The sequence below is a fragment of the Drosophila erecta genome, unplaced genomic scaffold, assembly GCF_003286155.1.
Source record: "Drosophila erecta strain 14021-0224.00,06,07 unplaced genomic scaffold, DereRS2 tig00000000-arrow-pilon, whole genome shotgun sequence".
Lineage (NCBI taxonomy): Eukaryota > Metazoa > Arthropoda > Insecta > Diptera > Drosophilidae > Drosophila > Drosophila erecta.
The window spans coordinates 11562859-11577598 of NW_020825194.1; the positions used below are offsets into that span (position 1 = coordinate 11562859).

At 46.2% G+C, this 14740-nt stretch overlaps 2 protein-coding genes across 16 annotated transcripts in view; one reads left to right on the plus strand and one right to left on the minus strand.

The window, feature by feature from the left end:
- Window positions 1–6: 6 nt before the first annotated feature.
- LOC6552589 (armadillo-like helical domain-containing protein 3) lies at window positions 7–2888 on the plus strand. 2 transcript variants are annotated; one of them, XM_001980862.3, is made up of 5 exons: window positions 7–236; window positions 317–518; window positions 581–1037; window positions 1237–2192; window positions 2247–2888. In XM_001980862.3, exons 1-5 carry the CDS (start codon window positions 183–185, stop codon window positions 2699–2701), a joined length of 2124 nt encoding a protein of 707 aa, XP_001980898.1. In that variant the 5' UTR covers window positions 7–182; the 3' UTR covers window positions 2702–2888. The 2 variants fall into 2 exon arrangements, with proteins under 2 accessions (XP_001980898.1, XP_015009574.1); XM_015154088.2 differs by having other exon boundaries at window positions 584–1037.
- A 396-nt stretch (window positions 2889–3284) lies between these two features.
- Window positions 3285–14740, minus strand: part of LOC6552588 (tight junction protein ZO-1) — an 87603-nt gene continuing 76147 nt past the window's right edge. For 5 of the 14 annotated variants that reach the window (XM_026981907.1, XM_026981909.1, XM_026981913.1 and 2 more), the window contains 10 exons: window positions 14088–14688; window positions 11078–11311; window positions 10153–10736; window positions 9939–10087; window positions 9776–9875; window positions 8593–8833; window positions 8239–8536; window positions 8021–8153; window positions 4755–6925; window positions 3285–4171 (listed from right to left, as the gene is read on the minus strand). In XM_026981907.1, the coding sequence (XP_026837708.1) occupies window positions 3948–4171; window positions 4755–6925; window positions 8021–8153; window positions 8239–8536; window positions 8593–8833; window positions 9776–9875; window positions 9939–10087; window positions 10153–10736; window positions 11078–11311; window positions 14088–14688 (4735 nt within the window). In that variant the 3' untranslated portion in view covers window positions 3285–3947. Of the gene's footprint in view, window positions 4172–4754; window positions 6926–8020; window positions 8154–8238; window positions 8537–8592; window positions 8834–9075; window positions 9550–9775; window positions 9876–9938; window positions 10088–10152; window positions 10737–11077; window positions 13416–14087; window positions 14689–14740 lie in introns of those variants that run through there. The other 9 variants (XM_015154540.2, XM_026981926.1, XM_015154548.2 and 6 more) reach the window with 7 other exon arrangements.

Consider the following 14740-nt stretch of genomic DNA (forward strand, 5'->3'; position numbering starts at 1 on the left):
AAATTAAACTCCGAGTTGGCAGCTTGTCAGGTATTTTGACCACTCACTCCTATGGTCACTCCCCGATCACAAAGTTTAATATTGCCCACCCACTACTTCTGCCAATTCCGATATATTTTTACATCAGCAGACTATGAGTTTCTAAAACAAGTCCCCTAGGTCAATAATATCCACATCCAGTCATGACCTCACGCAAGCGAAGTGGCAGCGGCTCCACCAAGCGGCCCAAGGAGAAGGTTCGCCCGGAGCACCGAATTTCCTGAGCTCCGCCCTTGATGATTTGTGAATTTGCCTGACTAATTGCACTCTATTGCAGGTGGTCTACATATATGAGCTGTTGTGCCGGGGCGAGGATCCCAGCAGCGAGAGTCCCGAGTTTTGGAACGAGTTCTTCCTGCTGCAGCCGAACTTCGAGGCACTGGAGAATGAGATTGCCAAACTCAACAATGAGCAGCTGCAGCTGGTGAAACCGAATCTGAACACCCTCTTCCAGAGGTGCATCGAAATGCTTGACACGGGTAGATTAGTTTGACATATTAATATATACACCAAGCCATTTATAATCCGTGATTCCTCCCAGAAGATCATCCAAAGCGGCTGTGCAACAGCTTACAAACGCTGTGCTCCCTGTTCTACGGGATCTTTAAAAAGTCCAACGCAGATCCCACGTTTAACATCCTAAACGAGATCTTCGGCCACGAGAAGATGGACGAATGGCTGAAGCTACTCATGCAGTACTGCAATCGCATCCTCCTGGGCGATGTGCCCGAGAACGCTCGCTTTATGTGCCTCAAACTGCTCCAGGTTCTGGTCACGGGCACGGATAACGTCAACCAGAACGCCCTCTTTGAGCACCTGATGATGCACAGCATGTTCGACGCCTTTGTCCGGCTACTCAGCGATCCGACTTTCCGCAGCCAGCATGGACACGACATCGTTATCCTACTTACGATCCTGGTCAACTATCGCAAGCACGAAGCAACGAACCCCTATGTGGTGCAGCTCTCCATACTCGCTGATGAGCTGGCTTTAAATGGGTAAGTCAAAGTAGTCAATGGATGAATTTGTAACTTTTCCTGGGAAACCTTTAATAGATTTGATGGTAATCAAATATATAAATAAAGACTAAGTTCTTTTATGTAGCAGCAGCTGGTGACTGACGTCATCAAATAGATAACTTGCCACGAACTCGCCTATCTTATTTCGATAGTAACCCGAACTTTATCTTAATTCCAGCTACGGCCAAATGATATCGCAGTCGCTAATTGATTTCTGTCGCCAGTACATTCAGAGTCTTAACAATGTGCAATCCTCTTCCTGGTTTTCGTCGCTGTCGAATATTGTGGGCAACATGTTTGTGTCGGATGAAGGATGCGAACGGGTGCAGCAGATCAAGGCGAATAATGGCCTTCTACTTGCCCTCTACGAGGCAGTGCACCTGAATCGGAACTTCATCACAACTCTGGCTCACACGCAGGCAGAGTCCAGTGCCCCGCCCTCGCCGAGTAACACGTTGAGTCTGGCCCAGCCTGTGCCGGATTTATCCAATGCACCCATCATTGATATTACGCAGTATCCCACCAATCTGCTGGTGGCCGTATTTCAGTACTGTTCCATCGTGATGCAGGACAATAAGAACGAATCGAGCATTGCTAATCTGAAGCTGTGTTTCCTCATCCTCACCTGCATTTCAGAGGACCAGTATGCCAACTCGATGATGCACGACAGCAATCTTACCTTCAAGGTTATGCTGCATCGGGCGCAGATGCGTCATCGCAAGCTGAATGTGGATCGGGTGGGCAAATCGCAGCCGTTGGCTGCCACTCTACTGGACCTTCTGGTGGAGTTCATTGTATCGCATTTGATGAAAAAGTTCCCAATGGAGCTGTATCTGCTCTGCATCGGCGTTATCCATCGAATCTTGTGCTACCAAAAGAGATGTAGAGTGCGCCTCAATTATCCGTGGAAGGAACTTTGGTCGGCTCTAATTGGCCTTCTGCGGTTTTTGGTCAACCAAGAACAGACGCTGGTCAAAAAGTGCAACATATTCCATTTGTCGCTACAGGTGGTGAATATATTTAATCTGTTTATTACGTACGGTGATACTTTCCTGGCCACAACAAATAGCTATGATGAGCTATACTACGAACTGAACCGCGAGGAAAAGGTATTTACGGAAATACATGCCATGGGTAAGAATGTTAAGATTCTATCTGCGGAAACAAAACTAATCATTTTCAATCTAGTTCTTCGCTATACAACGATGCCGGACTGCGAATACAAAGACGATGTAATCAAACTCTTAAACGCATTGGTTAATATCCTGGCCATTGTTAAGCACTTCCAGAACAAGATCAAGGAATGGCTGGCAGAACAAGGCCTCTCTACGCCCACGGAGGAGCAGATACTCGATGTGGTGCGCAAGAACTACGACCTAACGCTCAAACTGCAGGACTCCCTGGACCAATACGAACGTTACACAGAAACGCCGCTGCACACCAACTTCTTTAAGCTGATGGTTCGCGATGTTGTCAATGATACGCGCAAGCACATTTACGGCTATGTGAAGGAGGCCGTATCTGTTATTCCCGACCAGGAAATACTCCTCACCTCCTCTATGACATCCGTTTCGGCCGGTACAGCCACTCCGGCTTCAGCATCAGCAGTCCCAGAAGCAAAAGCGTTGCCTTCTTTTGCTTAGTTTTGTAATTGTATTTTAATAATAATCAAATCTCTGGATGAGTAAACTCGGCGTAATCTATAAGATTTAAAGTGCTTTGCGAGACTTTATAGCTAAAACAGTGCACTTAAAGCAAAAAACATATTCTGTGCAAGTTTTTTACATAAGTATACAAAATATATAAATATTACGTGTATATAAAATCAAACACAATCACCTCTTAACCACTCGGCCGTTTACTAGTAAAGCGTGTCGAATGAGTAAACTTACCTGGCAGGTTTTTTCAAAGGGGTATATCGAGCTGTTTATATGTAAATTTGGAAAAGTCGCCACCTAATCATTGTTGAAAAAATATTTTGAACGGAGCATCGGATTTCCATTAGGGATATGTCATTTAATGCAAAATTTCAGAATTTTTACTATGCAATAGAAATCATTCTTTTTCGCCGGCCCAACTAGTCCAAATTATTACATTTTTCCTTACACCCCCTTTTCCGACCACCCTCTCCCGGTGCGATTCGTCACTACGTGGGATGTCGTACACAGTGACAAATCTACAAATCTACAAAGCTACCCTGTGTATAACCACTATAAACGCAAATGATTTAGACAATGTGATTATTATTGTTGCTCTTTTATTTATTCCCAAACTTTCCACGTGTGTATAATCTTTAATTCAAAAATGCGTATAAATATTTGTAAAGTATTTCTTCTGGTTATACAGGCGTGTGTATTGGCTCTAAGGATATCGCTACGATTTATAAATGGTATATGTTTAACTTTAGCTTGCAATACTTGCACGCATTTAACAATTGAATGCAATTAAAATTGATCATGGGTCGAAGCAATATGCGAATATCTAATAAAATGTCAAATATATCATTTAAAATGCGTTAAAAATATGAATACATTTAAAATACATAGTAATTGGATGATTTAAAATATACATAATAATTTGTGTATGAAATTAAATTCTAGTCGCTTTATACAAGTATCCATTGCATTCGATTGATTAACTTCTAGCTCGATATAATAGTTCAGAGGCAGAGCCAAACGATCACTTAAAGGCACAATTAACAGACAATATCGAATTAAATTAATTATATTATATAAGCAATGCCTATACTACCTCTTTGCTGAGCTCATTTCGTCTGCCCTGGAATTGCGGCCCTACGATACATATATGATACTACGGATCTATTTACAATTTCGTATATCGTTCAAGTTGGTTGGTGAATGCTAGTAGTAGTGCTATGAATCTTAATGATTAGAAGTGATCCACCTTGACGGAGACCGTGTGGGCGGCGGCATTGCTGGGCAGGTCGATGTTGTCCCACTCGGTGTGCAGGTTCTTCTCGCTGTCGGTCGCCTTGAGGGCCAGTCCCAGTGATGCAGTTCGTCCGGCGCAGTGCGGTATGTTGAGTGTAACCGGTACCAGGAACTCAAGGCCCTGCGGCCCGCACATCACCAGCGGTGACAGCATTGTCTCACCTACGAAGGCAAATAACAAGTCATTAGTTTCAGAAATCGATCATTTCCTTGGGTTCTCTAAATGCAATTATAGTTGTGTTTAATAGAGTGTGGTAAATCGTGTGGGGTTTTAGGAAGTGGGTACAGGCATAGACGCCTTTCGGTTGGAAACACATACGATTCGTGCAAAGCTTTTGAAGCCTTTGAATAAAGAATTGCAAATATTTTAGGGAAGAAGTGATGTTGCTTTTCTCAAGAAAATAAAATAACATACTATTTTACAAAGTGTTCAGTATAGATGTAGATTTCAGTTTAAATGTGTATGATATTACATGCAAAAAGCAAAAACTACAAGTTAGTACATATCGCATTAAAACTAAATCTAATGTTTAGGCTACAGCAAATTACCAGCCACCAATAACAAAGGTTAAGTACGTAAAACATAATGTTAAATAACAAATAAACAAAACAATGCTGTAATAAAACAAAATCACAGGACGAGTGTTTAATTTATAAGAGGTTTGTGGTTTGTGGTAGTGGCGGTGGTTTTGGTGGAAGGATACAATACGAAGTAGAGTGGGTTTTTGTGTTTAGTGGGACCAACCATTTTCCATGTCCAGCGGAGGACCGCCGACGGCTTGTCCCATTCGCGGATCGCTCACGGTGAAGTAGATCTCTTGCCGTACTCCGGCTGGAATGGCTCCCGGCGGGATTTGCAGTGAGACGTGCCACAGCTTATCTGCCAGAGTGCCACCATTGGAGTCAAAGAATCCGCGCGAGGTGCTGGGTTCGCGGGGCAGAGTGGGAAAGGGTCCGCTGGCCGGCGGTTGATTGTTTACGGGTCCGGCGATGGGCAATGACATGCTGCTACTGAACGGCGTACTGGTGGCATTTGGTGGGCCCACTGGCAGGCTGGCCTGGGATGTGTACTGGGTTTCGATGGAGGTGCAGCTGTCGCCCATTGGGGAACTCGGAGGAGGTGCTGTTCGCTTTAGGATATTCGAAATGTGGAAGGGAGCTCTACTGGATCGCGGGGTCGGCGGTTGAACAGTACCTGTAGGAGCGGCTAGAGGAGAAACCTTATCGGCTGCTTCGAATACGTCATCCGACTCATTCTGTGTTTGCTCCACCATTCCCTCGTTGTGTAGATTGTTTTCAATGGCCGTTGGCAGCTCTGTCTGATCCGCAGAGCTTTCAGCGGGATCATCCCGAGCCTGAGCCTGCTCTTCTTCGTCGTCATCTACCTCATCCTGCACAAGAGGAGCTCTCGCTGGATTTTCTATCACCGTGTCCGAAGATTTCTGCAAGTCGGATCGACTTAAGGTCGAATCTTCCACCTGTTCCTCCGGTTGAGCATTAATCTCCACCTGAATCTGCTCGGTCTTGCACTCCTTTTCCTTCTTTTCGTCGGTTTCATTTTCTCGGGACTGGAGGATACTCTCTTCCCGAGTCTCATAGATAGGAGCCGGTCTGCCCATATCTCTTTTGGACACATAGATCGGTTCCGCCATGCTGTCCAGGGCTTCCCGTCTAGTCTGATAGATCTGATCCCTCAGTTGTGCCCTCGTTTTCAGAGCACTTTCCTTGGCCTCCCGGCGACTCTGGTATATTACCTCCGGATTGGAGGTCTCCGACTGGCTGCTGCTGCCCTGGGGGCTAAACTCTCGCTCCATATCCCTCTTGCCCTGGCTAATCCTCTCCTGCATTTCCCGTTTCGATTGGTACAGATGATTCCTCTGCATCTCACGCTGCATTTCGCGACGGGATTGGTAGAGGGGCTCCTCCTCAGTTTGCTCATTGGCAGCCCCCGGATAGAATCTTCTGCGGGTCATCACCTCCGAACTGGGCGCCCTTCGCTGATCGGGCAGCATGTAGGCTCCGTTGCGGGTCTGGTAGATCTCTTGCGGATCCTGCTCATAACCAGGACTGATCATAGGCCTCCTGGGCGGTCCGGGATTTCCTCCTCGATCCGCAGTGGTGGTGCTGTGCCGCCTCACAATTCTCCTCCCATTTCTGCCACCGGAAGCTGCAGCTGCCTCTGCTTGCCTTCTTTCGAGATCGATGCACGCTCGATTGGCATAGAGATCGTATTGGTCATATCCGTAACCATTGTCCTGGTGATGCGGCATTCTAGGAACTGTGTTTCCGATGTTCCCATAGATATCCTCACCCTCCAGATTCTGGTAGGTGCTGTTCATCATCTCCTGCTGCTGCGACGTGTAGTGACCACCCCTTTGATAGTAGGCATCTTGCGGATGAGGCTGCATCATGCCTTGTCCGCCATGGGCACGCTCCTCAAAGCCAGCTGGATAGGTTGGATACTCATCCGGATAGTAGGGTCTTTGCACACCCCTCTCCAGCATCGATTGCTGGCGTCGGAGTCCCTTCGGTTTCCTCTCCGGCTCCACCATGCTGTTCATTCTCCTCAGGGGCCGCGTGCTCTTAAGCAGCGCATTCTTGAGGGCCACCAGTGGGCTCTTCAGCACCGATTTCTTCTTCTTATGTGGGGGCAGTGGCGGTGGACCCATCTCCATGCCATGCTCATCGTAATACTGTTGCTGGTGATGCTGAGGATACTGCTGGCGCGGCTGACTATGTCCCCTAGAAGTTCCATAGTGGCCGTAGTAATTCGGATCTTGTGCGTGAGGAGGTCGCTCCTGGGGATAACGAGGAGCTGATCGGGAGCGCTGCATATGGTGCCCTTGGGATGGATGGGCGGCAGGGGGTGGCATGTTATAGTAATCATCGTATCGCTCGTCGTACGGCTCCATTTCGCTAGAGATTTATTATATGATTCGAAATTTGTGTGTGCAATTAGCAAGAAGTTTTCAATGTATTCGACCTAAGTTATTTCGTGAAGTGAATTCATGTTTTGATTCTGGAGTTTTATGCAATACATTTTTTTATTAGAAGAGTCTACCAGAATATGAATCTTTCGAAGCGGAACATTTCATCACTCAAAAAAGTAGGTAAAAATATTGAACAAACACGTCTAACTTGCAATTTATTCCTGCAAAACTTTCGCTCAAGACACACAAGAAGCGCACATGTGAGATATATTCATAATTTTTAGTAAATACTTTGCATATTAACCAAAACTGCAGAATAAACACCATTTACCAAAATTGTAAATTTTATTTTAAAGTAGTTTGTTAGTTTCGTTTTTAATTAAAAGGTTGACTTTACCCAAAACCACAGTTAGATTGAAGATTAACTTTCAAATACCCGAGAAATGTATTGAGAGTAGTTATATTTAAAGAACCAGCTAAAAGCATGATCATATTAAATAGTATTACGAGTTTGAGTTTGAGTTTGAGAATAGAGAAATGTGGATACGAATCTGTACTGTGAACTAAAATAGCAAGTAGAAGTTAACCCGAAAAATGTTTTATTTTCGTTTTCATTTTGTAGGTGCGTGAAGCGCTTTGCTTTGGTTTTTATACATTTTGTTAAGCTTTAATTTATGGTTTGGTTAATAATTTTGGTTATTGCAAAATACAATAATTATTAAATTTATGTAATATATGCGATCTGTTTTCGTTGTGCGTTTTTCGTGAAATTTTGCATCGAATAATTTGTAATGACCATCAACCGCATGAAAGTATGAATAGATTGGCATAATGATTGACTGATTGATTGGCTGATTGCTTGGCTGACTGAATGTTTGATATTTGATATAAAGTACAAATGGCATTTAACAAGAATATAAAACATTTTTCGTTAACACAAATGTTGAAAATTGGGGGATTCAATTAGAGTTCTGTATGTTTTTCGTGTGTTTGATTTCATTCCTTCTTGTTCTTTTTCACTCTTGGAAAGGAAGATGTGGATTTATTCAAGGCGCTACGGGTATCTGATGGACGGACTCACCTCATGTTGTGATGGTGCCCAGCGGTTGCTCCGATTTGCGGCTTACGATACAGCTCGAAGGCCGAGCCACGCTGCTCCCGACTTCCGGCCAAGTCCAGGGCATGACGTTCGGGCGTGTGGGGCGGCAGGTTTCCTATGGGTAGCAATGTTATTATGTTAGGTATTAGCAGATTCTTGGCTTGGAGGACTTAGTCCCTTGGGAAAGGGACACCACCTACCTATTGGCGGCGGCATGCCGCGATGTGGTGCAATGTAGGGTCCCGTGCCGCTGCCTCCGTTGTAGTGATGGCCATTCCCGTTGTAGCCATTGGCCTGCGGATAGGGTTGTGGTGGTGGCGCCTGTCCGTAGTTGCCATTACTTCCGCCGTAGGTGGGCTGCTGCTGCTGCTGCTGCGGCGGAGGTGGCTGCATGTGGCCGTTGCTGGGTGAACCGGGAGTCGCCTGCTGGCCGTAGTGATGATGCGAAGGCGTTGGTGGATAATAGAAGCCATTTGGAGAGCGTGGCGAGCCAGAGTCCTGAAACGGGAGCTTATGATGAGTGGAAGGTCCAAGAAGCATGTGATTTAACTTACCCCATTTTCCCACGGAGTAGTGCCACCGCTGCCACTGCTGCCACCACTTTGCACCGGTGGCCTATAGTTCTTGGGTTTGGGTGGCGGCACCGGCTTGAAGGGTCCACTGCCATTGCTGCTGGGCGTTCCACTGCCATTCATCTGGCTTTGGCCGTTGCTCACATTCGGCGGCGGTACCACTCCATGTGGCGCCGTCTTCGGTAGCTTGGTGTAATCCGCTTGCGATACGGAGTTGTTTCGACTGGTGGATTGTTGATTCATATGGTTTTGGGCATTGTGGATTGGGTGATATACAATTGCGTTATGGGTGGCAGTGGTGTCGGGTGTGTGGGATTGCGTTTTGTTTTGGGGACAAACAGTTGATGATGGCGAGCACAATACATAAGCAAAAAAGAGAAAAAGTTTATGTAGTTATAAGGACATGTGTGGAGAAATATGATAAATATCTATGGTGCTTGGACGGCATACAAAAATCTGGGTCAATCGGGTTTCAATCAGCATCGTTTATTGCACCTTGGGTTGGAGCTCTCAAAAGAGTTTACTATTTACATGGTCGAAGGTATCGATACAGATCATTGAGCACACTAAGGGCTTTAACAATCAACTTGAAGCTAAAACGTAAAATCAGAACAAACTGGGTGCTAAGGGAATGCTTCCGGTGCAAAAAAGTCGTAGTTTATCTATAATAAGTTCGATTTCGGTTTCGTTGCTTAGACGAGTGTGTCGTAGGCCGAGGCACTGGACATCAGTGCTGGAGGTGGCAGTGGTGCCACCAGGGCATGCAGACGTGGTGCAGCAATGGGGCGGCGATCGAAGCCGCCGGCGGAGAGGCGCAGCAGCTGCTGCTGCGTCAGCTGAAGGCCGCAGGACATGTGAAGGGGCAAGGACGAGGGCGAAGGTGAGAGCGAGTGCATCATATGCAGGTGCTTCAAATGGGGCGCGTGTAAATGATAGCGTCTAATGGGCCGGGGACACACGTGGATACATTTATTCATTTATTCAGAACGACACAAAGGAATATTTACGACACAGTCGATAGCGAGGCATGCGAGTGAGTTGATATACATAATACCACGGCGCAGGAGAAAAAGAAAACAGAAGTTTGTTTTTATTTTTGGCCAAGCCCGCGGTTTATACAATTTTTTGAGGCATTCCCAAGGTAAGGCATGTTCATCCCGCATACCTGTATTTGCCGTAATCCGTCTTCGTCTCCACCAAAGGCTTGCGTGGACTGCTTTCTAGGCCCAGATTCGAAGGACGCTGTGGAGTGCCATTGCGTGGATCTGTGGGATGGCACCAAATACGTTGGTTAGGTTGGAAAGGCCAGTGGGTTTAGAGTTACTTACCAATATTACGGGACGCATTCATGTCATGGTAGTGCGGTCTGCCCGGACTGCTCTGTCGGTTCAGATCGTTGGCTCCTCCGAAGCTGCGGTGATCGTGCGGAGTGCGTCCGTAGTCGAGCGACTGACCCGTCGGAGGCAAGGGGCGACCACTGGAACCATAATTGGGACGGATAACTAAATAATGAAGCATGCTAGCTACGTTTGGGACACTCACCTTGCATTTGGCACTGATTTGAGATCGTCGGGTGCATTGGGACCCAGTCGGCCCAGGTTTTGCATGGCCATTTGTGTGTTGTTGTACGAGTCGTAGCTGGACACACTGTCGTAGGTGGATGCACCTCCTCCGGCGCCTCCTCCGTTGGCCTTCAGCTGCGCATTCAAACGCGCCTGCCGCTCCAAGGACGCGTGGGTTTGCTGCTGCTGCTGGCGATCCAGGGTTTCAGCCGCCCCGGAGCCGACCAGAGCATTTCGGGTTATGTATTCCGCCTGGACATCGTCCTGCACCACAGCCTTGCCAAACAGACGCTCCTGGGCACTGCGACCCAGGGTGCCATTTCGCGACGACGAGCCCGAGGTGTTCAGTGGCATATCACCCGGCTTGGACTGACGATCGATGCGGGGCGGCAGATCGGGTGCATTAATCCCGTACAGAGACTGTGGCCTCACTGCAGCCGGATCTCCTCCTGCGCCGGGCTGCTGCGGCTGCGGCGGCACGTTGGTGCCGTAGATGCTGTACTTGCTGGAGTCCATGGTCTGGCGGCGATTGGGATTCGCGGGGACACCATGGTCGTAGGGTACCTGCGGCAGGTGCATTGCAAGGGTTCGTGAGTGGGTGGTGAAATAGATTAGCACACTAGTTGGACTGGTCAGCAAAAACAAGCTTGAGAGCCACAATTGAAGTTTATTGAGTTTAGAAGGTTGCTCTTGAAGTTATTCAATTATTATTTGTTTTATTTTTGCTGACCATTTGTTATTTTGATGAGAATGGAATGGACGCTTAGAAACTTCCCATGTTCTGGATGTTTTTCTCTTTGATTTTAGTGTAAGCGCATGCCATTTCTTAGTTTGAGTTTGATTTGCTTGTTTGTTTGTTTGTTTGTTTGCTTGTTTGTTTGTTGGTTGCTTTTTCGACCGCTTACCGTATATGGAGGTGGTAGTCCTTCACCAATTATGTCTCTATCCCTATCCAAGTTATCCTGATTAGTGGCAATCGATGGATCTGAGCTCGCTTTAACCAACTGCGGCAAATTGCCAAGCGACAATGATGCGGATGGGCCGGGACTCAGTTCCAAATCGGATTCGGGACTTGATGCATACGAGAGTCGGGATGTGGTCATGGGGAATAGGAAATCGTCGGAGAGGGATTCTACTGGCTGGGGTTTGGTGGTTTGCAGGATGGGGCGCAAGTTGTGGCAAAAGTTAATTGCATTTAGCGATAGTTTTTTCGAATGTCAAATTTAGCGCGTTGGGAGCGACCAACATTGGTTTTCGTTGTCAATTTAAAACGCAAGAACAGCAACAAGAAACGTTTATGAAACATTGAAAAGTATGATTGATTCGATTCGATTCGATTGATTGATTGAAAGGCGTTCGATTGCGAAGCATTTGGATACGTAATGTGTGGACGAACACAAGATATTTGGCATTTTGAGTATATTTTGTTTGGTTTTGGTTTTTAGTTTGGACGAGGACATTTTGATTATTTTTGGTGGAGTTTGTTTAAGTATATGCATCGGGTTTACGGGTGATTAAGCGGGGAATGACCATGATGATGTATATTTGGTTTTTGTTTTTGGTATGTAAATAAAAGAAACAAATGAAACGAAAAACATTTAGTTAGCAACTTTATAAAAATATTGGCAAAAATTTGTATGGCGATTTTTGCGTAAATACTTAAGCCTAAATATGTATGTCAAATTGGTTCGATATTTGGTATATTGATAATGAGTTCGTTTGGAGTTGGAAAGCCGTCATTCCTTGGGGCTACAAAGTGGAAATGTGAGCAGACAAGTATTTGAATTCGTATAAATGCAGATCTTGGATCTCTTGAGATTAAATAGTGTACTTTATGCAGCCCCTGGAATGACAGTTTGTAGGATGGCTGCTTTTGTAGGATTATATGGTATTCATGATCCCTCACATGCTTTTAGCTTCACGATTACACACATTCATATGTACATATTCAACGAATAGCGGGCTACACGCAATATTATTGTTCTTGATCATGCTACATGAGGAGATTTGGGTCTTATGAATAATTTAGTACAAACAACTACATGCGGTAATTACACAAAGATACACAAAGGGCTGATAGGAAGGATAGAGGAGATTCAGTTGAAAAGTCTTGTGCCCCAAGCGGAATGATCTCGTTCTTTCGGACCTTTTCAACTAAATTAACACCGATTCTCATGCAATGCATTCGTTACTTTGGCCAACATTGTTGTTGGAATCAGCATTATTAACATTATTGTTGGTATTGATAGTATGGCTGTTGCTGTTGTTGTTGATGCTCCTGCTGTTGCTACAATTATTGTTGTTTAGGCTACTTGAATTGTTGAGACTGGCTATTTGATTGGTGAGATTATTAAAGGCCAGTGTGAAGCTGCTCTCATCCGCCAAAGTGCCATCGCTGCTCTCGTGCCCATTGCTCAACCCATTGCCATTGCCATTGCCATTGCCCAGAAGATTGCTCAGTGATCCCGAGGAGGAGTAAGTGCTTCTGCCCTGACCACTGCTAATCAATCGCTGCTGTGGCTTGGCCATCGGTGCCCTTTTGGATGCATTCGATGCATCTGCAAGATGCTGTTGCTGCTGCTGCTGCTCCAGCTGCAGATTGCTGTTCTTGCTCTGCTGGGGCAGAAGATTCAGGCTGGAGTCGAAGAGATTCTTCTGCAGCAGCAGCTCGTGGTAGTAGTAGGGCGTGGTCCTACGTTCCACCTGGGCATTGGACCGCAATCCATAGCGGCTGACTGTCGATGGTCCGGGTTGAAAGCCCCTCGTGGCATTGGATTGGTTCGATTGATTTACGGCACTCGTACTGCCGCCATTTAAGTTCGAGTTCAAATAACTCTGACTCATTAGATTTGGCTGAGAACTGTGATACTGGGAGTTGGACACATCCATGGCCAGGACACCATCATCCAGTGGCATCATGGGAGCAGGCTCAACGGGTGGTGCCAGGCCACTGGGCATCGAAGAAGCGGGCTTTATGATCGGCACCATCGTATAGGACCTCCGATCTCGGGGCTTTTCAGCCAAACTCTGGCTGTGGGCGTAACCCACGGGCGGAGGGCGTGGCGGCGGAGGGGTGTGCGCCTGGTTTTGGATAAGCGAATAGGATTTACTCGGATTCTGGTTCAGATTCAGATCCTGCGAGTAGCGTGGCACTGAGGTAGATGATAAGGGGCGGCAACAAGCTAGCTTGCATGGCTGGGCGATGTAGGGGGGGAATAACATTTCGGTGGGGGAATCGGGGAACTGTTAATAGTTTTTTGTTTTTATACGGTACGTTGACAACAATCATGGGCATGTTTGTAAGTGCATGTGGTTGTGTTTTAAAAAACGAATAAGAAAAGTATCGAAAGTAAAAATTAGAATATTGACCATAACCATTTGTAGAAATTATAGAGTTATAGGGTATCAAATTAGTGGAGGAGTCCATTCGATAAATAAGATTATTTAAGATTGGAAAAAACTATGGGGCAGTATAACTAAAACTATATCAAATAAACGGATACAAATACGCAGTGGAAAACATTCCTTTCTTCAATTTGTTGTCCAAAGATGTTTATGTATATTATGGTAGTTGCTAGTATTCACATGTTAATTGACCTATAATCGTGCTAAACAGTTCTTAGTTTTGTTGGAAGGGAAAGAGAAAGCCAAACTGGTTTTATCTTTCTTCAGACTTCAGTTACTATTCAAATTTGGTAAACATAACAGGGTTTTTGTGTTAAGTTTAGAGATCTCCTAAGGACTACATTTCTACATTTATTAATCCATCACCTGCTTGGACAGTTAGGACAACGTAAAGTTAGAGATTACGAGATACGACATCCAATAGATGCTTTATTTTAAAAGGACTTAAAGACAATACTCAGACGACAACTAGGATGGACTGGCAGTCCGGACAGGAAGGAAAGGACTCACCTTGGACTCGGACATCCACACGGCGCCGCTCTGCTGCAGATCGATCGAGTCGCGCAACTTTCGGTACCAGGACTCCTCGTCGCTCAACGCGATCTGGGTGCTAAAGATGTGGGACCAGACGCGCTCCAGTTTCTGGGTCTGCTCCAGCAGCTTCTTGGAGCTCTTGTGGGCCGCCTTGGGTAGTCCGTGGCGCAGCTGCTTGATCACGTGCTTGCTGTCTGTCTTCAGGAAGATCACCACCGGATAGAACTGGGCGTAGTTGAGACGATCCACTGCATTGGGCGTTATGTCCAGCAGGGCGTGCTTGCCACGATCCATCACATCGCGTATGTTCGAGAGCCTTACGATGCGGCACTTTCCACTGGTTGCAGCTGACTTGTCATCATCCTGCAGTGGAGTCGAAAACTTGTCGGGGAAATCCTTGGCCAAGCGCTCGCGGGCCAGATCGGATACGGGTCCGAAGAGCACTACGGGTCGAACAAAGCCAGGATGGCGGAGAACGACTCGCTCGTAGGCGGGGAATTTGGAAATGCTGTCGGAGAAGACCACGTCGTCCCAGTTCTCGCGGGACAGACTCTTCGAGCGTCGGTGCGTCGAGCTGCTGGTTATGGAATAAAAGTTATTAAATATTCGGTTTGGTGAAAGACCAATGA